The sequence below is a fragment of the Selaginella moellendorffii genome, unplaced genomic scaffold (assembly GCF_000143415.4).
Source record: "Selaginella moellendorffii unplaced genomic scaffold, v1.0 SELMOscaffold_25, whole genome shotgun sequence".
Classification (NCBI taxonomy): domain Eukaryota; kingdom Viridiplantae; phylum Streptophyta; class Lycopodiopsida; order Selaginellales; family Selaginellaceae; genus Selaginella; species Selaginella moellendorffii.
Genome location: NW_003314286.1, coordinates 276,665 through 295,297, shown reverse-complemented (window position 1 = coordinate 295,297; position 18,633 = coordinate 276,665). Strand labels below are relative to the sequence as shown.

Sequence of the window (18,633 nt, the reverse complement as noted above, 5' to 3'; positions counted from 1 at the left end):
GTTTTCCATATTCACACTAATACCTGTATCAAGAAGTTAGTAATTATATTTTGTTAAAAAGATATACCTGATTAATGATAAAAAGCTTGTGTTTTTGAGTCGTTTCAAATCTCCAGGATCACAATTTTTGTTAGAAAATCGCCAGAAATCCACTTTATCACCCCTTATCCTCTCACCATCTAGAAACTTGTTCACATCCTTCTGTAATATATACACAATAGGAGGTATAATTTCATTTGATTTAGACAAATTCCAATCTAAATCATCTGCACAAAAATAATCCTTTTCATGGAATTCTTGCACCTCATCAAGCCATGGGGGATCCTAAATAATTTTCTTGAATCAATATGAAGTTGAATTGATTGCTTACCTCTGGAAATTGATGTGCTGCTGCCATGCTTGATCATAAAAGAAACCGGCGGACTAAGGCGCGCTGATTGAAATTTGGCTAAGTGTTGGGGCTGTGGCCACGTGGAAGTAATTTTAGGGCGCACGCTGGGCGTGCGGGGGCGGGTGGGACTGCGGGTAGGAGCCGTGAGGGCGAGCGGGCGGGCGGGAGCCGCGGGCGGGCGATAGCCGCGGGCGGGAGTGCGCAGCGGCGACGGACGGGAGAGGGAGTGCGCTGGAGATAAAACAAAAAAAAAGCCTGATGCCACGTCATCACCAGGTAAGCGGAGAGAGAGTGAATCAGGATGGTGTTTAGAGGCGAAAAGCCCTTATCTTTGGTGTCTTTGGTGGTGCGAGTTAATGCTCTCAGCTCATCCATGCGCTCCGCAAGACGAGCCTTTTTGGAATCCTGCAGGTACGGCGATGTGAGAAAGTGACTCTAAGCCTACACTTTAGTGTTCATCAATAGTTATTAAACCTATACTAAGTAGTACTTTACCCTTAAAACAAAATATTTTCCTTTATGATCTTCTTATTAATCAAGCGCTGTACTCACGCTTCTTCGTCTGGCATTAGGTAGAACTCGACGTAAGAAACGCGGCCCTGCTGTGTGGGATTTGGATCCATATTGTGCTGCTGCGCCTGGCGGAGGGAGATTAAATGCTGGACTTTGAGGAGGCCCCCGGCTCCAATGGTTAGCTTGCTGCCCCTGTTGTCTTTCGTCACGCTGTTTGGAACGTTGGCTGTGGTTGCTCGCAGAAACTTATACTTGTAGCTGGGCAACATCGTAGCAACTTTGCGAGATCTACTGAAATCTGGAAAGCATACCTGTAGCTTACTTCGCTTTGGCACTGGAACGCGGCAAAGAGCTCGTTGTGAGCATCATACGGGAAGTCGATCTTAAACAAGTACAAAAGAAGTCTTAGTGGGGAACTGAAAGTGAGGATAAGAGATCGACCTGCAGGTCTCCATGATGGCCTTCCCCTCTGAGAATCACCCCGGCTGGATCGGGAGATATGGTGATGGAAATGCTCGAGCCCGGCCACTCGAGATCGTCAATGGCTTCTTTCAACGCCGCCGACTACACAACAAGGAAGTTATCAAAAACAAAAAGGAGGTGCGATCAGTGATAACCTTCACTGCAAAGACTGCTCGGCGACCACCATCGCCGTCTACACTGTACTCTTTCGGGACAGTGTCCGTGACTTTGGTTCGAATTTCAGCGTAGATGCACGTATTATCAGCGTCCGTGAGCCTGAGAATGGATCAAAAAGCCTTTCACTCGATCGAACCAGTTAACTTACTTGAGGAGAAGCTGCATGTCCGATCCGGGATACGAGAGCTCAAGCCCAGTGGTACCAGTCGAAGAAAATGTGCTCAAGGTGTCAACGAGCAAGCCAAGGCTGACGCCAAATCTCGGCCTCGACTCTGCCGAATACTCGTATGAAACAAAGAGCTTGTAAAACCCAGAAGAACATTGATGCAACAATGAGAAACAATGAACTTTGGGGCGCTTACTTCTTTCCTGTAGTAAACTCGAGCTTGGAGGCATCCCCATTCTTCTACGATGATCACCAGTCCATGCTCCGAGACCTCGCAAATAGCGTCCTGTGGAGTGAAAAGAAGAAAGCTTTCTAGATAGCCATAAGGAGGGGAGGAAACTATCGATCACCTGTTGTTTCTTCCATCGCACAGCGCTGAGCGAATCCACGAGCCCCTGGACGTTGTCTAGCACGCACCGCAGCTCCATCGCTAAGTTCCTAGGGCAGAAGCTTGTCCAAAACAGAAGAGATTTATTTTTTCTTTACAAATGTTTTCCTAGAGATCTCTTTCGCAACTCTATGGGCCGAAACGCGCAGGTCTCTCGGGAACTAGATGGATTTTCTCGAAGTTACTTGGGATCCACCGCAGCCGATTTTGCGTCACTGGGAATGTGGATGCAAGCTTGCGGCGGGATCTCGTACGCCTTCTCGCTCTGCTTGGGCGATTTGAAGCAGGAGGGGGTGTAGGCATTGTTTCTACTGTGCGCCTTTCGTGCTCCTCGTCGGTGGCTTGATGCAGTTAAGTTTCCACACGATGCTTTTCTTTTCCTTTGTGTTCTTCGTGTTTGTCTCACTTTTTTTTGTAAGTTTTTTTTCTCTTGGTTGGATCTTCCATAAGATTGATTGATCATAGCGAGAGCGTTTTTCTAAAAACTTGGTGGCAGCATGAGAAACTTTCCTTCGGATAGAGGCGTGGTTGTAGGCCTTCTCCAAGAATTTATTGGCCTCAGTGGTGCCATCTTCACTCAAGGTACTCTCATTCTTAACTTTCTGTTTTCGTTCTTCGTTGTTTTCTAAAACTCAGGTCTATACTGCGGTGTATGCACCACACACGCCCATCCCTTCTTGTCTGTGCGATGTTTCCACCATGGGTGGCACTCGTTTCCATGCTTTTCATTCGTCCTAAGGAACAAGGACGAATCAGACGATGACAAATTTACAACGCTGTACGTAAGTTTAGGCCAGTGGTAAGCTACACTTTGTCTGGATCGATTCTTATGCTTTTCTTGTTTATCTGAGATCACCAGTCTCGTATTTGCATTCTATCTTATGTGCATCATATTGCTCCAGGTAGCCTTCGTCTCTTTCTAGTATATAGAGCTTCCTTTCTCTTCTTCTTCCAGGATTTCTTTGCCGTGAGGAAAGCAGCCAGCCTTCATGTTTATCATGCTTCTCATTCTTTTGGTTTCTGGTGTCATCTCTGTAAGCGTACAATTCTCACCCCTTTGCTGTTTTCTAAGTTTGTTAAACTCTGCGTTCTTCCAGTTTCATACTGCAGATGGGAGACAGAAGGTTCATCTTGACGCTGATAGTCTGTTCATCAAGACATTACTAGCTACAACTTTGTATACAATTGTCAAATGCTTGAACTAATCTCAAAGTGATAATTTTGAACCAAAGCCACTCAAACATCAAATGATATATCTTATCTTTAAATTTGATGATTGGCCACCATTTGAGATTATTATTAACTCGGACTTATGACTAATAACAAAACCTATCTTTGTATCTTACCTTTGCTCAACTTTTGACCCACATTAATTTGGATTCACTTTATCTTTGTTTAACATTGCATATAGGAAGTTAAATTCATTCTGTTCATCTTTTATATTCCTTTTTATCCCCTTCATAAAGGAAAAGAAATTTTGAAATATCATTTCTATTTGTCCTTACTTTGCTATTTATGTTTTGCTTCAATTGTTGTATTTATTTAGCTTTATTATGTTAGAGTTGGATTATAAAACATAAATCCTTAAGTCCTAAAGTGGAGTCAAAAGGTATGCCAATGGCATTGACAAAAGTTTATCAACCAAGCCACACATTTCCGGCATTTTGAAAGTACAGTGTCCATGGTTCATTGTGGTGGGGTATTTAGATTGTATGAAGGGTAGACATATCTAAAGCTAAATATATCTAATGGAAGTTCATCCCATAGTGCCACGTGATGTGCAGAATAATGGCAACAACCACTTCTAGTAGGGAATCACCCATTTGCTGCTGTATGATTTGCTGCTCAACTTGAGTTCTAGGCTCAAACGCGACAATCTTTTGTGGCTTTGATGAATCGGTCTCCCAGCTAGTTGTAATTGTCTTCCAAACCCTAGGGGGTTTAGTAAACCTACAGGATAATAAGGCGAATACTTTAAGAGAATTAGTGTGATCAAAAAAGGTTATACTCTTATAGTGGGTGATAATATGAACATTGGGGAATCCAAAAGTTATAGTAAACATGAATAGACAAATGGGGTGACTTGGTAAAGTGTTTAGAAATTGACTCTAGCTCCTTCAATAGATCAAATAGTTGATGTAAATATGGGTAACACTACTTATTTGAATACCTTCTGTGGCTCATTAAAACCTTTTTCTAGTCATGTGACTAAAAAACTTTAGTGGTTAAAGGTGGTGGGAGTATATATAAGATTTGCGTTTGATTGTAGTATTTTGAAATGTTGTCTCAAAGTCCTTAATTGTGGAAAGGAAAGGAATGTTCTTTTTATTTTGTAACTAAATATATGGTTACATAGTGAAGAAGTCCGAAAACTTGATAGATGGGCTTACAAGCCCTGACCCAATAAACATGTTGGTAAATACTTGCGGGGATCAAAGAAAGGATAGTGGAGGTAGTCGTGTTTCTCTAAGTTTTAGGACATCTTAAGGATGCTAAGAAGTAAGCATTAATTACATGTCATAAATGGAATTACAATCCAATCTCAGAAAAATAGATATGTGGTATGGTTCTTTTAGATTACTAATGAGATAATAATAATAGATATCATGTGGCTTTAATGTAATAGGCTAGTACATCAGTGGTACCTTTAGAGTGTTTGAAATGGGATATAGACACATAAAACACTTGGACCAAATGTAAAGTTGATAGTTTTAGCAAGTATCTTTTCTTATATTAGGATGAGAATTTATGAAGGTTGTGAGTGAGATTTCCTCAAGTGGTCAAAAGTATAATTAAAGGACTAAAGTAAAATAGAAAATTTAGTCGTTTATATAAATATTTCATCTAGATTTGCTATGTTTGTTTTCACTCGACAATTCATGCCATTTGTCCTCATTTCACTATTATATCCATTCATTTTCACTCTATTATCAGGGGTGGATTCTTGTTTGTCCCCTCTACTCCCTCCTCCAAAAATAAAATGGTAAAATAAAAGATTAACTGAATTCTTTAACTTATCTTTAAAGCTATTTTTAAAATAATCAAACTCCTTGTCAACAAAAATTTATTCAAACTTGTAAACATTATCTTTCCATAAACTCAATCCTCGAAACACCCTCCAAAAACTAGACTACATTATCCATAACTCTTTAATTAATATCACAATCACACTCCACCTTAATGGGAGATACAAGATATTGAAAATATAACAAGTTATGTAATTACGTCCTACAAAGTTGAAAATGGCAAAACACTAAGGAGTAGCATTAACATGATCATGCCTCACAATACCAAAAACTTAATCTCAAAAGGACATAACAGTAGGACTAAATGACAATTATAAGGCATCAACTACAACCTTTAATAATACACACTTCAATTAACAACAACATGGTATAGTAGAAAGAAAGAACATATATAATAGTTACAATCCTAAATCTTGTAAAAAGGTATAACATATCTAGAGAAGAAAAGAAACCACAATCCCAAACACTAAGCAAAACTTTGGCTTGCAAGCACAATTTGCAATGATAAATGCTTGAGATATGAGAATAAATATATTAATTGGGGTTTAGACCCCTACTTATATAAAAATGGATTAGTCCCAAATAAATAGTTTGTAATATATAAGCATGGTAATATATATAAACCTTATAAATATAATTTAACATTTATTTGTTTTGAACTAAGAACTAAACTCAATATCTTGAACTACAGCATCTAAGTCAATTGAGTAGACCCTCATTAGAAATCCTGACCAGCTTGTTCACTCTGGTTATTCTCCCAATACTTACTTGGTACCATGCCCAAAAATATAGTTTCCATTCCAATACATATTTTTTCATGTAAAAAACAATAGTCTTACTGGTGACCCAATGGCCTTTCACAGTACATGGTCCCCGTAGGAAAAAGCAATGAATTAGAACCCAGGTATGTTTTCATACGCCAGGCTTTAGACATCTTGCATTTGGAAGAATGTATGCCGCAGTTCTGAATTCCAAGCTCTGATCATCGGCTAGCTGCCTTGAGCCTCTGAATATCACGGTAGACTAGCCTCGTCCGGGACACAAGGCGGACAAGAGCAACGCAACCGATCAAGCAGACTAAGGCCATGATAAGAAACGTGAGCCGAAAGCACTGTGGTCCCTTGCACCTCCTCACGTTGGCAGCAGCAGCTTGTTGGTCATACAAATAGCCAGCCAACTTCACAGATAGTACGTAGGATCCAATAGTGGAAGAAATGCTGCGAGAGAAACTCTTGGTTTTTGTTACAAAGAGGAAACGAAAGGAAGCTTTTTGTACCTGAGTGTGTTGTAGAGAGCCCCAAAGTTCTTGAGGCCAAAGAGCTCTGAGGATGTTGCCACCATCAGAGTCCAGTGAGCTCCGTGAGCAAGCCCGACGAGTATCGATGCTCCGTAGAGCAACGAAGGAACTGCGTTTTCATAACCCATGAGAATCACAATGAGAATCGAGAAGAAACTTTTTACCCGAGGAAGCAAAGAGCAAATGCGCAGATCCCATGAGCGCTTGAACAATCAGAAGAAAAACCGGCCTTGGAGTTCCGGACCGTTTCATGAAGAACTCGGAAATATAACTGCGGCAGAACAATCAGAGGAGACAAAGGAATCTAAAAGCATTACCCCGATCCTAGCCTGCCGAGGAAGTTCCACACGCTAACCAGCGCGACAAATGCTCCTATGCTCTTGGAATTCAGAGACTCGGCCATCTGAAAGTATCAGGAGGCTTTAGTAGTGTTCTGCGAGCAAAACTTTGTGGGTGTGAAGATAGCTCATACACACCTGCGCTAAGTTGTTTATTGCAGTGAGACCACTGCCAGTGCCACATCCCATTGCAAAGAACAAAAGCCTACGAAAGAAACGAGCTCAAAAACACTACGTGAATAGAGAAGATAAACGAAGGAGAGAATTACGTACCAGAAGTCCTCCGTCCTCACAGCTTGAGTCAGGGTATAATCGCTACCAAGGCGGAGTTTGGACTTTGAAGGAGAGCCGGGCAAGCCGCCATTATTTACAGCTCCATCATTCCGGAGCTCCGCTATCCTGTGTCCAACGTCTACAGTTATCGGATTTCTTATCGAGTTCTTCAGCATTTTCGGTGTCTTGACGAACAGACTATCAGTATCAGGATGGATCTTCTGTCTTCCATCCGCAGGATGAAGCTGGAAGAACGCAGAGGCTAGAAAGCTTAGAAAACAGCAAAGCGGGGAGCACTGTATGCTTACAGAGATGGCACCAGGAACCAAAAGAATGAGAAGCATGATAAACATGAAAAACTGGCTGGCTGCTTTCCTGACGACAAAGAAATCCTGGAAGAAGAGAAACAGAGGTCCACTAACTCGAAAGTGACGAAGGTTACCTGGAGCAATATGATGCACATAAGGTAGAATGCCAATACGAGACCGGTGATCTGGGATAAACAAGAAAGCCTAAGAATCGTTCCAGACAAAGTGTAGCTTACCACTGGCCTAAACTTACGTACAGCATTGTAAACTTGTGATCGTCTGCTTCGTCCTTGTTCCTTGGAGGATCGATAGGACGAATATAAAGCATGGAAACGAGTGCTACCATTGGTGGAAACGTCGCACAGAATAGAAGAAACGGGCCAGTGTGTGGTGCATAAATCGCAGTATAGACCTGCGTTTTAGCAAAAACGAAGAACGAAACAAAAACTTAAGACTGAGAACGAGAATGCTCTTCAAACCTGAGTGAAGATGGCACCACTGAGGCCAATAAATCCTTTGAGAAGGCCTACAACCACGCCCCTGTCCGACGGAAAGTTTCTCATGCTGCCACCAAGTTTTTAGCGAAACGCACTCCCTATGCTCAAAATCAAAAGAAGAAAGAAAGCATTACCAGGTGACGAGAACAGCCGTGTTAAACCATGTTGCTCCGTTAGTGCCGAGCATGATAATCCCACACATCTAACAGACAAAAGAAGAACTTCCAAGCAAGTCCTTTAAAAATTCATCCAAACTTTCGCTTGGAATCATACCTGCCAGTGTGTAGGAAAGATCTGCTTTGTAGATGCAAGGTAGAGCTGGATTGGAAGATCCAAGTTCCAACCAGGAGAGAAAACAAAAAACAAAAAAAACAAAAAAAAACAAAAAAACACGTGAGACAAACACGTAAGAACACAAAAGAAAATCTCCATACCATCGAGTAGAAACTCAAGTGCATCAAGCCACCGACGAGGAGCACGAAAGACGCGGAGGTCCTGTCGATCAAGAGCCCAGAAACAATGCCTACATTCCCTCCGATATCCTTGGCGGTGCCCAGCGCGTCGATGAGCTCCTGGTTGTAGCCCATGACTTGCTTCAAATCCGCCGAGTAGAGCGAGAAGGCGTACGAGATCCCGCCGCAGGCTTGCATCCACATTCCCACGCAAAGTCCCATCCATCGGCTCCGCTGGAGTCCTCGACCCATCTGGATCCCAAGAAACTTGGAAAACAAAATCTATGATCTAGCACTAGGCCTAGCAAACTTGCGAGAGAATGTGTTGGGCGCTGGAGTTTGATCTGGGCGAGCTTGTTTCTTCCTTCCCCAGATCCAGGAGAGCGCCCTTCACGCCATTTTGGCATGCTCCACAAAGTAGCTCCCTAAAAAACGTGTGAAACCTTCCTTTTCTTTTCTACTGAAGACCACAAATCTTTGAATCACTGTTCATGAATGCTGACACTTGATCTTCGCAAGGACAAACGAAGAAGAAGGAGAAGAAAAAAAAAACCATAGCGATCCAAGATCTGTCTAGTTTTTGATCGAGTTCATTGTAAAGCGAGAATATTCTTGGTGACATGGACGACTCACCGGTTGTGTCTGTTCCGTGGAAATGGTGTGAATGGTTCGCGCGGCCGCGTAAAAAAACTCGGGCTCTTTCTTCTCTCCAGGACAACGGCGACGAGAATCTTCTCTCTTCCTCCCTCGCTCGATCGATTCCAGACTACCAGGCAGCGCAGCAGCCATGAGAGAGATTTGCCACATCCAAGGCGGGCAGTGCGGCAACCAGATCGGAGCAAAGTTTTGGGAGGTTTCGTGCGACGAGCACGGCATCGATCCCACCGGAACTTACCGCGGCGACTCGGACCTCCAGCTCGAGCGGATCAACGTCTACTACAACGAGGCCACCGGCGGACGCTACGTTCCCCGCGCGGTTCTCATGGACCTGGAGCCCGGAACCATGGACAGCGTGCGCTCGGGGCCTTACGGCCAGATCTTCCGCCCGGACAACTTCGTGTTTGGCCAGACCGGCGCCGGGAACAACTGGGCAAAGGGTCACTACACCGAGGGAGCCGAGCTCATCGATTCGGTGCTCGACATTGTCCGCAAGGAGGCCGAGAGTTGCGACTGCTTGCAAGGTACGTAGTACATATAGAACATCCCCCCAAACTCTTGTTTCTTGGAAGTTTTCATTGATCGATCGATCTTCGCACAGGATTTCAAATATGCCACTCCTTGGGAGGGGGCACGGGATCCGGCATGGGGACGCTGCTCATCTCCAAGATCCGGGAGGAGTATCCGGACAAGATGATGCTCACATTCTCCGTCTTCCCATCGCCCAAGGTGTCCGACACGGTCGTGGAGCCTTACAACGCGACGCTGTCGGTTCATCAGCTGGTGGAGAACTCGGACGAGTGCATGGTCCTCGACAACGAGGCCCTCTACGACATCTGCTTCAGAACCCTCAAGCTCACCACGCCAACCTGTAAGTCATCGTCGACTGCTTGGTTTCCATTGTCCGTCACCTTTGTCCAAGTTGGGCGGTCTCTGCTATGTTTCAAAGTCATGACTGGAGGCATGGTCTGTCACCTTTCTCCAAGCTGGTTAAGTTTCCTTCTTTTCTTGTCGATCATGGTACGTACATTGGAGGTTACGAGTCCTTCGAAACATCCAAAGGGTATCATACCAACAATTCTCTCACGCTTTGTTTCTCGTGACCATGATCTCACAGTCGGTGATCTCAATCACCTCATCTCGGCCACCATGAGCGGCATTACGTGCTGCCTCCGCTTCCCGGGCCAGCTGAACGCCGACCTCCGCAAGCTCGCCGTCAACCTCGTGCCCTTCCCGCGCCTCCACTTCTTCATGGTGGGCTTCGCGCCGCTCACGTCGCGCGGCTCGCAGCTGTACCGCGCGCTCACCGTGCCGGAGCTGACGCAGCAGATGTGGGATGCCAAGAACATGATGTGTGCAGCGGATCCCCGGCATGGCCGCTACCTCACCGCCTCAGCCATGTACCGCGGGCGGATGAGCACCAAGGAGGTGGACGAGCAGATCCTCAACGTCCAGAACAAGAACACATCCTACTTCGTGGAGTGGATCCCAAACAACGTCAAGTCGAGCGTGTGCGACATCCCGCCCAAGGGGCTCAAGATCTCCGCCACCTTCATCGGGAACTCAACGTCGATCCAGGAGATGTTCAAGAGGGTCGGGGACCAGTTCACAGTGATGTTCCGGCGCAAGGCGTTCCTGCATTGGTACACGGGCGAGGGGATGGACGAGCTCGAGTTCACTGAGGCCGAGAACAACATGAACGATCTGGTGTCCGAGTACCAGCAGTACCAGGACGCCAAGGCCGAGGAAGAGGGCGAGGACTATGGCGAGGAGGGCGAGATGGAGGAGTAGTTTTCTCTCTTTTGCTAGGAGGGATCCCTTATGACATGGAGGGGTTTTAGCTCACACCCGTTATGACATTGGAGGGGATTCTGGAGTTTTTTTCCGCTTTACCTCTCGTTTTAGGTGCTTTTCAGGTTGACTCATGTCATAAATGGAGGGTTTTTTCTTTCCCATGTCATAGCTGCCACGTATTCATAGGGCTACATGGCTATGGCGGGCGCCCTAACAAGGCGATGATGGAGGACGCGGTGGACGCGTGCTCCCACGGGTATTTGCAGCTTGTCCTTGTCGGGACGGGCTGCTTGATCGCTGGCTACTATCTGTGCCGACGCTGGCCGGCTCTCTTGCCTCCCAGGATGAAGAAGCAGGCGGGGAAGAGATCCACGGTTCACCAGTACGATGGCAAGAAGGATCTACATCCAGTCGAGGTTCTGGCGGACAAGCACGAGGATTTCAAGATGGTGAGCGGGATGATTCGCTTGGATTGGGGGCAATGCCGCTGAAGATCAGTGTGGATTCTTTCCAGGTCTTGGTCGTGAGGAATGATTTGAAGATGGGGAAAGGGAAGATTGCCGCTCAATGCAGGTGAGAGATTTATTTGATTGGTCTAAGTTAACTTTCCTTTCCATTTCTTTGGCAGCCATTCTAGTCTCGGTTTGTACAAAAAGCTGTTCTTTAGAGCTCCGAAAGCTCTTCAAAGGTATGCATTTGCCTGTCTTGTTTGTTCTTACTGGATTCTTACTGGTTTTCTTTCCTTTGCAAGGTGGGAGATGTGTGGAAGCGTCAAAGTCGTCACCAAGACGGAGAGCGAAGAGGAGCTATTGTTTCTTCAGGTACTAATAGTTCTTCCGAGTAAGCTTACAGATTTTTTTGTTGTCTCCCTTACAGAGTAGAGCCAAGAGTCTGAAGTTGCCGACCCACATAACCATCGATGCTGGCAGAACGCAAATTGCCGCAAGTGAGTTTTTTATTTTGAATGCTTTTTTTTTCCCAAGTGGCGACTCCAGCTTACGATGCTACTATTTTCACGCAGACTCGAGAACAGTCCTGACCGTGCTCGGTATGTTTTGATCCATCTCAAAGCTTGCAGATAACTTGATTGTATCTTGTTCTCTCAGGTCCCGACGAACTCGTGGACGAAGTAACCGGCAGCTTAAAGCTCCTCTAACACACGCACACCTCTACGGCCTTGGTAGCTAGCACGCGAAGGTTTTTGTATAACGCCTGGGTTTTGTTCTTCCTTGTTCCAGGAAGATGACGACGACGAAATTCACATAGCAGATTTATTCAAGAGATTTGCAGCGCCTACAGTGTCTTGTAGAGGTAGCTCTCAACGCTCTCGGGCATCCCTTGGCTGTCCATGTAGAGGAGCGAGTATCCCTTGGCAAAGCGAAAGACTCCGGAGGTGCCAGTGACCGAAACTTCGGGTGTTCTGGCGCTGCTCGAGGCTCGGCCTTGGTAGATGAGGTTCCCTTTGATGGTACTTCCATTAAAGGAGCTCGTAAGATAGAAGAGAGTCGACGATCCAGCAGCGTCCGTGATGGAGTATCCTTGGAGCCGGCCTATACACTCGGACGAGTTGCTTCGAGTGCCATGGATCGGGCTATCGATGACACGGACGATCCCCATGCCGGAAGATAGAGGGGATGAAGATGGCGGTGGATTGTTCTCCCAGTTGCGACGAACGAAGAAAGATATCTGCGGAGACAAGCAAGAGAGTTTGAGGAAGCAAGAGTTTTTCTCGACCACCTTTCTTTGAAGTTGGAGACTGTTTGCCGCTGTGGCTGCTACAAGAAGTAGAACGATCATCAGCTTGGAATCCATGGAAAAAACTTTGAAAAACGAGACTTGAGCTTGGCAGGCCTCATTTCTCTTTACTTATATGTAGATCGGCAATGAGTGGGAAGTATTATAACGGGTGTAACGCCGGGAGAAAAGATCTAGCACAAGTGTGAGACCGAAGTGTGACAAATGATCCTACTAACAGCAAAGAAAAGAAACATAGTTAAAGAAAGGAATGTAGCTGATTCTACTGCAATCCTCCCTGGTGTTTTTTACTCTTCCTCTGATGACTTGAGAAACGTAGAGCCAGCGTCGTCTCCCGTACCATCGGCAGCAGTAGCTCCAGACGATCCGGCGACGGCGCTGGTCCCTTTGGAGGCGTCGCCGCTCACGGCGGCTGCGGCAGAGTTCCTCATGAGATCTCCATTGGCAGCGTTGCCAGCGTAGTCTGGAAAAGCTCCTCCCATGCCCGTCATGTTGTTTCCGTTGCTCACGTTTCCAGCGCCACCCAGCTCTAGCTCCGAGTGTGGAGGCTGCAAGAGCATCCCTGCCGATGCCGCCGCGGTGACGAGCCTCTGCTGCTGCTGGAACTGCTGCTGGCGCTGCTGGGCTTGGAGAGCATGGAGCGCAGCCATTTGGATTTGTGTGTAGTTTTGCTGCTGCTGCTGCTGCTGCTGCTGCTGCTGCTGATCCATCATGCCCATTTGCTGCGGGGACTGCTGCATGAACTGAGGAGTTGCTTGGAGCATGGAGGCTTGCGCAACCTGGAGAGAGGGAGTGAAGAGAAGAAATCATATCAGCAAGTTCTACGGGCACAAAAGAAGACTTTTCAGGCAACCACAAGAAAACAATGCCAAAGTTAAATGCAAAACCTTTTCTGGAGTCTGCTTTGATGACATAACAAGGAATGCATAGAAGGAAAAACAATGCAAGTAAGAAAAAGCTCTACGGAAACAAAAGAAGACTTTTCAGACAAACACAAGAAAAGAATGCGAGACGTTTTTCTCTTGAGAAAAGAAAAAGAATGCAAGTGAAAAACACACCTGAGCACCCGGAAGAGGGTTTTGAGGTTGCGCGTCGGCGATGGCAGCCAAGTACATAAGATTTTGTTGCAGCTTGGACTGGTAGCTGAATTTCCAATCCATAGAAAAAACAATCAAGCTTTGGAAGAAAAAAAGGAGACGACGCTTACGCTGCGCATTCATGAAGCTTTCCCAGGTTCTGGTTGTCTAGAATCGCCAGGATAAGTTGCTTGTTCTCGTCCAGGTACTAAACAATGAAAACAAAGTAAGCCTTAATCAATAACCTTAAAGAAATGTAAGAACAAAAGAAAATCTTGGAGCAGCGCTTAGACTCACTGGAACCAAAATTTCGCGCAAAATCGCGAAGATTAGCCCCCAAAGTACACACATACCTTCTGGATGAGCTCAGTCGTGATCATAGTGCCCGTGTAAGGGCCCATTTGCGGCGCCTGCATTGCTGTCCTCGCCGACGCCCCCTGGATCGCCCAGACCTAAAAACCTCTCGCCCTAGCTATGCTACACTCTGCCGCCCAGCGATCGATGCAAATGCCCAGCCTGCGCTGCCGCCAGGGCGCGCCCTTCACATGAGCCTGGGAAACACCGCCATGCCCAGCGCATCCTAGCCGTTGGCGCTTCAACGTCCACGATCGGCCGGATTTAAATGCTAGGGCTTACTGCGCTCTCGGCCGTTGGATTCTCGCGGGCTCTTTGGATTCGAAATCTGGGTCTTGGTGGATGAGCGCGGCGAGAAGGGGGATCCTCGCCGCCGAGAGCTCGATCGTCTTGAGGGGCGCGTTCAGCAGGGAGAATCTCGCTGGCTCTGCGCTCGATCCGGAGGCGTACGCCACGCTCCTGCGGCGATGCGGGGAGCTGGGCGCGCTGGACGAGGGGAAGTGGCTCCACGATCACCTGGCTCGAATCGGGCTGGACAGGAGCACATTCCTCGCCAATCTCCTCGTCCAGATGTATGGCAAGTGCGGCAGCGTGGACGATGCGCGGCGGGCGTTCCGCGCGATCCCGGTGCCCAATCTCTTTTCCTCCAATCTCATGCTCGTCGCCCTCGCCCAGAGCGGACACCTCGATGAGGCGCGGCGGATCTTCGATGAGATGCGCGAGGAGCGCGATCACGTCGCCTGGAACGCGATGATCGCGTTCTACGCCAGGGCTGGGCGGTCCCGCGACGCCGTGGGCGTTCTAAGGCTCATGGAATCGGACGGCCACAAGCCGTCCAGCGTGACATTCGTGGGCATTCTGTCGTGCATCGATTGCCCCGGCCTGGCACGGGAGATGCATTCCAAGGTCGCGGAATGTGGGTTCCAATCGGACGTCCGGATCGCCACCGGAATCCTCGTAATGTACACCAGATGCAGTGAAATTCCGCGGGCCAAGATGGTATTCGATTCCCTGGCGGAAAGGGATGTGGTATCGTGGACCGCGATGCTAGTAGCATATGCCCAGAACGGGCATATTCTCGAGGGAAAGGAGCTCCTGCGAAAGATGCCCGTCTCGAATCTCTTCTCCTGGAACGCCATGATCGACGCGTACGGACGCACCGGGAGCGTGGAAGACGCTGAGCAAACGTACAGGAATATGCCGTCGCGCGACCTTGTTACGGTTAACTCCATGATCGGCGCATATGCCCTGAATGGGAAGCTGTCGCGGGCGATGCTCCTCTTCCGTACAATGGACGCCCAGGGACTTCGGCCAAACCGCGTCACCTTCTGCGCCGTACTGGACGCGTGTCGCAACGTGGCAGAGGCGCGGCTGTGCCACGCTTGCGCCCGTGACTGCGACCTCGCGGGCGACTGTACGGTCGGTAACGCCCTCATCTCCGCGTACGGAAGGTACGGGAGCGTCGGGGACGCACGTCGGGTGTTCGATTCTCTCCCGGAGCGCAATGTGGTGTCATGGACGGCGATGGTGGCGGCAAATGCCCAGAGCGGGCACCGCGGCGAGGCGGCGGCACTGTCGCGGGCGATGGATCTCCACGGCGTGAGCCCTAATGGCGTCACATTCGTCAATCTCCTCACGGCGTGCAGCCAGGGCGGGCTCGTGGACGAGGGCTGCGAGTTCTTCGCGTCAATGTGGCGCGATCGCGGCATTGATCCGGAGGCACAGCACTACCGGTGCCTGGTGGATCTGTTCGGGCGAGTCGGGCAGCTCCCCCGCGCCGAGGAGGTGATGGATCTCATGCCCTGGGAGCCCGACGCCCTCACCTGGATCACATTCCTCAATTCCTGCAAGATCCACGGCGATGTGCGCCGCGCGGCGTCCTGCGCGGCGCGTGCGCTGGAGCTCGGGCATCTGGCGACGCCGGTGCTCGTCAAGGGCGCCTGCGCGGGCGCTGGGCTCTGGAGGAGGGAGACGGAGAATATTCTCAACGACCTAGAGGAATTTTGCTTGTAAGGAGATTTGAACCATGGGCTGCTGACAGGTGGATTCGAACCGAGACGTGTAAAAAGAGGATATTCGCGGGAGACGCTTTGAGTGTGTGTGTTGTGTGGATGGTGAAAGCGGGCTCGTGCTGCGTGTTCGCGTTGTGGCGATTAGGTTTTTCATGGCGCAAGGCGCGTCCGGCGCCCCCGATGCCGGGCCTCTGGCGCCATGCTGCCAGCTGATCACTCAGGTTTGCGCTCGTGATTTCCCTTTTCCTTTTCCAGTGCTCGGCATTGTTCTAACTTGCATTCTCGATTTTTGGCAGTGCTCGCTGGGGAGGGAGGATTCGTCGGCGAGCCTGTCGCGGATGGAGCAGGAAAATCTCAGATTTGGCATCGAGGGATGGCAAACGTTTGCGCGCCCGGAGAAATCCGCCATGGACGCTAGTCGTCAAATTTTCGACTTTAGCAACAGTTTGCAGAGTGCGTGAGATCTCCTTGAATTTCGTGAGAACTGCTGACATCTTTTCTCTCGTTTTCTGTTTGAACAGCTGTGTCGAATGCGATGAAAAGAGTTGCCGAGCGTAACGTTCAGCTTCAATTGGAGGCGGCCGAGTGGAAAAGAAAATATGAGAGTCTTCTACAGGAAAAAGATCTTCCAGGTACTTGTACACTTTAAATTAAATTTCTTGGCTCGTTGCTAATGGAAGTTCTCAGGTGTCGAGAACCGGGAAGTCAAAGGCTGTGAGCTTGAAACACCGCAACATGATGTTTTAGAGGAAGAAAACGGGTCTTGTAAATTTCTTGTTCAACATCCAAGCCACAAGGTACGCAGTTTTTCGGAAAAGAAAAAGTTTTACATTGTTTCGACTCCAGGCTTCCTTCAAATTGCTATGGAGTTATAATGGTGACAGGCATAGAAGGCACAAGCATGACATTGTGTCCTACGATTCTGGGAACATTAGTGCCGTTACCAGTAGCAACAAACAGGTTGATTGCAATTGAGACTATCGTCTGTGGAATCTGATGCCTTGGTTTCTCTACATTGCAGATTATACTTGTTTGGGAATCCACACCGCGAGCGGTCTGTATTTTTACCCGACCAAATTCTTCTGCTGTGCAAGAGCTGTGCAAGAAAATGATCAGGTACCTGGAAAATAAATTTATTTATTTTTGTTCGTGATGTAAAACTAGCCTTCAGGTGGCTGAAGGAGGTGAAAAATATCACTGTGTTCGTTGAGCAGCGCGTGAAGGATGAGCTTGACGAAAGCTCGGACTGCACTTATGTACAAACATGGGATTCTGGTAGGCTGAAAGCTTTGCAGCGAAGCATTTTCTTCACTGTGCCGTCTGCTTTTTGCAGAAGAAGAGTTATTGTTCTTACACACCAAAGTCGACCTTGTTATCACTCTGGGTGGAGATGGCACTGTACTGTGGGTAAGCACAACCAGCGCTTTTTTATTGGCGGACTTATGCTTCTTTTGCAGGCTGCGTCGCTGTTCAAAGGACCCGTCCCTCCCATGGTTTCGTTTTCAATGGGCTCCTTGGGATTCATGACGGCATTCCGTATCCTTCCAAGTTTTATCTTCTTTTTGCTCGACTTAACTAAACTCACAGAAAGCGAGCGCTACAAGGAATGCCTCGAGTACGTGATGAAGGGCCCGGTTTGCATCACGCTGCGGCACCGCATGCAGTGCCAGATTGTAAGGAACGGGGAGAGCTCGGCGTCGGAGATGCACCTGGTTCTCAACGAAGTCTCCATCGACCGGGGCATGTCGTCGTGCCTCACGAACCTCGAGTGCTACTGCGACAACGTCTTCCTCACCTCGGTGCAAGGGGACGGCCTCATCCTCTCCACAACGTCGGGCAGCACGGCGTACTCTCTCGCGGCCGGAGGCTCGATGGTCCATCCTCACGTAAGCTTTGCAAAAACCTCTTTTTTCTTTGTTTTTCTGGATCCAAACGACTTACAGCTCCATGTCTTTCAGGTTCCAGCAATTCTCTTCACGCCGATATGCCCGCATTCGCTGTCCTTCAGGCCTCTCATCCTTCCCGGCTACGTGACGCTCAAAGTCCAGGTCCCGCTCCAAAACGCCTGGGCTTCGTTTGATGGCAAGGACCGAGTGGAGCTCTCCCCGGGCGACCAGCTTATATGCCAAATGGCCCCCTGGCCCGTCCCAACAGCGTCCCTGGAAGAGGCAACGCACCACTTCCTGTGTAGCGTGCGCGAGCGGCTCCACTGGAACCTGAGGAAGTGACGCGTGCCCGATTACGTGGCGTCCAGATGTACACTACAGTCAGCATGTTGACTGGATATTGTTTCGTATCCAATGGGGGTCATTGTGCGTTGACTGATGGTTGACTTGTGACTTGGAAGTGATACGCGTCAGCCATTTTGCCGCCGACGTAGCGTCCAGAGTCCAGATGTACACTACAGTCAGCATGTGTACTTTCATGTTACTGACGTCGTTGACTCATCGAAGCAATCAGCGACCGCGTTGACTGATGGGTTGACTGACTTGGGACTGACCATGAAGGTTCTCGGTTTGACTATGTTCACGAGGAATCTAGCGGCGAGGCAAATGCTTGACCGGTGGCATTTGCTCCATGAGGGACATTGAAGAACACGATTGAATCCTGCCAGAGGGTTGTAAATTCAACCGACTTGAATCAAATTCACACCAATCGGCTGCTCCCCTGTTGCTGCTGGCTGGCATGGCTGCTGCG

General features: G+C 48.2%; 8 protein-coding genes across 12 annotated transcripts; 5 read left to right on the top strand and 3 right to left on the bottom strand.

Annotated features, from left to right (window-relative positions):
* Nucleotides 1–888: 888 nt before the first annotated feature.
* On the bottom strand, nt 889–2,175 carry LOC9637186 (cell cycle checkpoint protein RAD1). Of its 2 annotated transcripts, none has more exons than XM_002974496.2 (7): nt 2,060–2,175; nt 1,906–1,995; nt 1,692–1,843; nt 1,522–1,642; nt 1,346–1,468; nt 1,216–1,286; nt 889–1,162 (listed from the first exon to the last, which is right to left on the bottom strand). In XM_002974496.2, exons 1-7 carry the CDS (start codon nt 2,135–2,137, stop codon nt 940–942), a joined length of 858 nt encoding a protein of 285 aa, XP_002974542.1. In that variant the 5' UTR covers nt 2,138–2,175; the 3' UTR covers nt 889–939. The 2 variants fall into 2 exon arrangements, with proteins under 2 accessions (XP_002974542.1, XP_024535450.1); XM_024679682.1 differs by having other exon boundaries at nt 1,906–2,021; nt 2,060–2,163.
* On the top strand, nt 2,167–3,328 carry LOC9636466. Of its 2 annotated transcripts, XM_024679684.1 has the most exons (4): nt 2,167–2,447; nt 2,594–2,679; nt 2,734–2,875; nt 3,195–3,328. In XM_024679684.1, exons 1-4 carry the CDS (start codon nt 2,443–2,445, stop codon nt 3,262–3,264), a joined length of 303 nt encoding a protein of 100 aa, XP_024535452.1. In that variant the 5' UTR covers nt 2,167–2,442; the 3' UTR covers nt 3,265–3,328. The 2 variants fall into 2 exon arrangements, 1 of the variants encoding a protein (XP_024535452.1); XR_002992909.1 differs by lacking the exons at nt 2,167–2,447; nt 2,594–2,679; nt 2,734–2,875 and adding exons at nt 2,960–2,999; nt 3,053–3,131.
* A 2,572-nt stretch (nt 3,329–5,900) lies between these two features.
* Nucleotides 5,901–8,974, bottom strand: LOC9637185 (protein NUCLEAR FUSION DEFECTIVE 4). Of its 3 annotated transcripts, none has more exons than XM_024679678.1 (13): nt 8,271–8,974; nt 8,110–8,154; nt 7,971–8,038; nt 7,819–7,903; nt 7,593–7,751; nt 7,474–7,524; nt 7,340–7,423; nt 7,032–7,276; nt 6,897–6,963; nt 6,738–6,823; nt 6,585–6,691; nt 6,400–6,529; nt 5,901–6,340 (listed from the first exon to the last, which is right to left on the bottom strand). In XM_024679678.1, the coding sequence occupies exons 1-13, from the start codon at nt 8,538–8,540 to the stop codon at nt 6,106–6,108; spliced, it is 1,632 nt and encodes a 543-aa protein (XP_024535446.1). In that variant the 5' UTR covers nt 8,541–8,974; the 3' UTR covers nt 5,901–6,105. The 3 variants fall into 3 exon arrangements, with proteins under 3 accessions (XP_024535446.1, XP_024535448.1, XP_024535447.1); XM_024679679.1 differs by having other exon boundaries at nt 6,210–6,354; XM_024679680.1 differs by lacking the exon at nt 8,271–8,974 and having other exon boundaries at nt 7,971–8,057; nt 8,110–8,153.
* A 101-nt stretch (nt 8,975–9,075) lies between these two features.
* On the top strand, nt 9,076–12,594 carry LOC9637184 (tubulin beta-1/beta-2 chain). The gene is made up of 4 exons (XM_002974677.2): nt 9,076–9,469; nt 9,547–9,816; nt 10,063–10,702; nt 11,971–12,594. Exons 1-4 carry the CDS (start codon nt 9,076–9,078, stop codon nt 12,140–12,142), a joined length of 1,476 nt encoding a protein of 491 aa, XP_002974723.2. The 3' UTR covers nt 12,143–12,594.
* LOC9636465 (peptidyl-tRNA hydrolase 2, mitochondrial) lies at nt 10,924–12,018 on the top strand. Its single transcript, XM_002974676.2, has 7 exons — nt 10,924–11,188; nt 11,254–11,312; nt 11,368–11,427; nt 11,491–11,560; nt 11,616–11,685; nt 11,761–11,787; nt 11,846–12,018. Exons 1-7 carry the CDS (start codon nt 10,961–10,963, stop codon nt 11,893–11,895), a joined length of 564 nt encoding a protein of 187 aa, XP_002974722.1. The 5' UTR covers nt 10,924–10,960; the 3' UTR covers nt 11,896–12,018.
* An 85-nt stretch (nt 12,595–12,679) lies between the features above and the next one.
* Nucleotides 12,680–14,157, bottom strand: LOC9637183 (GRF1-interacting factor 1). Its single transcript, XM_024679683.1, has 4 exons — nt 13,924–14,157; nt 13,702–13,778; nt 13,553–13,637; nt 12,680–13,273 (listed from the first exon to the last, which is right to left on the bottom strand). Exons 1-4 carry the CDS (start codon nt 13,984–13,986, stop codon nt 12,782–12,784), a joined length of 717 nt encoding a protein of 238 aa, XP_024535451.1. The 5' UTR covers nt 13,987–14,157; the 3' UTR covers nt 12,680–12,781.
* A 109-nt stretch (nt 14,158–14,266) lies between these two features.
* Nucleotides 14,267–15,937, top strand: LOC112347945 (putative pentatricopeptide repeat-containing protein At2g01510). Its single transcript, XM_024679734.1, has one exon. It carries the CDS (start codon nt 14,267–14,269, stop codon nt 15,935–15,937), a length of 1,671 nt encoding a protein of 556 aa, XP_024535502.1.
* A 113-nt stretch (nt 15,938–16,050) lies between these two features.
* On the top strand, nt 16,051–18,383 carry LOC9637181 (probable NAD kinase 1). The gene is made up of 11 exons (XM_002974674.2): nt 16,051–16,157; nt 16,233–16,389; nt 16,458–16,568; nt 16,624–16,733; nt 16,783–16,896; nt 16,958–17,052; nt 17,108–17,211; nt 17,270–17,343; nt 17,394–17,472; nt 17,524–17,822; nt 17,895–18,383. Exons 1-11 carry the CDS (start codon nt 16,089–16,091, stop codon nt 18,162–18,164), a joined length of 1,482 nt encoding a protein of 493 aa, XP_002974720.2. The 5' UTR covers nt 16,051–16,088; the 3' UTR covers nt 18,165–18,383.
* Nucleotides 18,384–18,633: the final 250 nt, after the last annotated feature.

What these genes read in the sequence shown, in the direction of transcription:
- LOC9637184 (XM_002974677.2), top strand. Translation starts at nt 9,076, where the DNA reads ATGAGAGAGATTTGCCACATCCAAGGCGGGCAGTGCGGCAACCAGATC. An exon ending in GAGTTGCGACTGCTTGCAAG is followed by an intron (nt 9,470 to 9,546) that starts GTACGTAGTACA and finishes ATCTTCGCACAG; the next exon opens with GATTTCAAATATGCCACTCC. An exon ending in AAGGCCGAGGAAGAGGGCGA is followed by an intron (nt 10,703 to 11,970) that starts GGACTATGGCGA and finishes TTGTTCTTCCTT; the next exon opens with GTTCCAGGAAGATGACGACG.
- LOC9637183 (XM_024679683.1), bottom strand. Translation starts at nt 13,986, where the DNA reads ATGCAGGCGCCGCAAATGGGCCCTTACACGGGCACTATGATCACGACT. An exon ending in AAGCTTCATGAATGCGCAGC is followed by an intron (nt 13,638 to 13,701) that starts GTAAGCGTCGTC and finishes TTGGAAATTCAG; the next exon opens with CTACCAGTCCAAGCTGCAAC. An exon ending in ACCCTCTTCCGGGTGCTCAG is followed by an intron (nt 13,274 to 13,552) that starts GTGTGTTTTTCA and finishes CCCTCTCTCCAG; the next exon opens with GTTGCGCAAGCCTCCATGCT.
- LOC112347945 (XM_024679734.1), top strand. Translation starts at nt 14,267, where the DNA reads ATGAGCGCGGCGAGAAGGGGGATCCTCGCCGCCGAGAGCTCGATCGTC.
- LOC9637186 (XM_002974496.2), bottom strand. Translation starts at nt 2,137, where the DNA reads ATGGAGCTGCGGTGCGTGCTAGACAACGTCCAGGGGCTCGTGGATTCG. An exon ending in GAGTTTACTACAGGAAAGAA is followed by an intron (nt 1,844 to 1,905) that starts GTAAGCGCCCCA and finishes GGGTTTTACAAG; the next exon opens with CTCTTTGTTTCATACGAGTA. An exon ending in CAAAGCGAAGTAAGCTACAG is followed by an intron (nt 1,163 to 1,215) that starts GTATGCTTTCCA and finishes GATGTTGCCCAG; the next exon opens with CTACAAGTATAAGTTTCTGC.
- LOC9637185 (XM_024679678.1), bottom strand. Translation starts at nt 8,540, where the DNA reads ATGGGTCGAGGACTCCAGCGGAGCCGATGGATGGGACTTTGCGTGGGA. An exon ending in ACTTGAGTTTCTACTCGATG is followed by an intron (nt 8,155 to 8,270) that starts GTATGGAGATTT and finishes CTTCCAATCCAG; the next exon opens with CTCTACCTTGCATCTACAAA. An exon ending in ACGGCTGTTCTCGTCACCTG is followed by an intron (nt 7,904 to 7,970) that starts GTAATGCTTTCT and finishes ACTTGGTGGCAG; the next exon opens with CATGAGAAACTTTCCGTCGG.
- LOC9636465 (XM_002974676.2), top strand. Translation starts at nt 10,961, where the DNA reads ATGATGGAGGACGCGGTGGACGCGTGCTCCCACGGGTATTTGCAGCTT. An exon ending in AAGATTGCCGCTCAATGCAG is followed by an intron (nt 11,313 to 11,367) that starts GTGAGAGATTTA and finishes TTTCTTTGGCAG; the next exon opens with CCATTCTAGTCTCGGTTTGT. An exon ending in AACAGTCCTGACCGTGCTCG is followed by an intron (nt 11,788 to 11,845) that starts GTATGTTTTGAT and finishes TTGTTCTCTCAG; the next exon opens with GTCCCGACGAACTCGTGGAC.
- LOC9636466 (XM_024679684.1), top strand. An exon ending in TGGTGCCATCTTCACTCAAG is followed by an intron (nt 2,680 to 2,733) that starts GTACTCTCATTC and finishes TCTAAAACTCAG; the next exon opens with GTCTATACTGCGGTGTATGC. An exon ending in GATGACAAATTTACAACGCT is followed by an intron (nt 2,876 to 3,194) that starts GTACGTAAGTTT and finishes GCGTTCTTCCAG; the next exon opens with TTTCATACTGCAGATGGGAG.
- LOC9637181 (XM_002974674.2), top strand. Translation starts at nt 16,089, where the DNA reads ATGGCGCAAGGCGCGTCCGGCGCCCCCGATGCCGGGCCTCTGGCGCCA. An exon ending in CTTTAGCAACAGTTTGCAGA is followed by an intron (nt 16,390 to 16,457) that starts GTGCGTGAGATC and finishes CTGTTTGAACAG; the next exon opens with CTGTGTCGAATGCGATGAAA. An exon ending in TGTACAAACATGGGATTCTG is followed by an intron (nt 17,212 to 17,269) that starts GTAGGCTGAAAG and finishes TGCTTTTTGCAG; the next exon opens with AAGAAGAGTTATTGTTCTTA.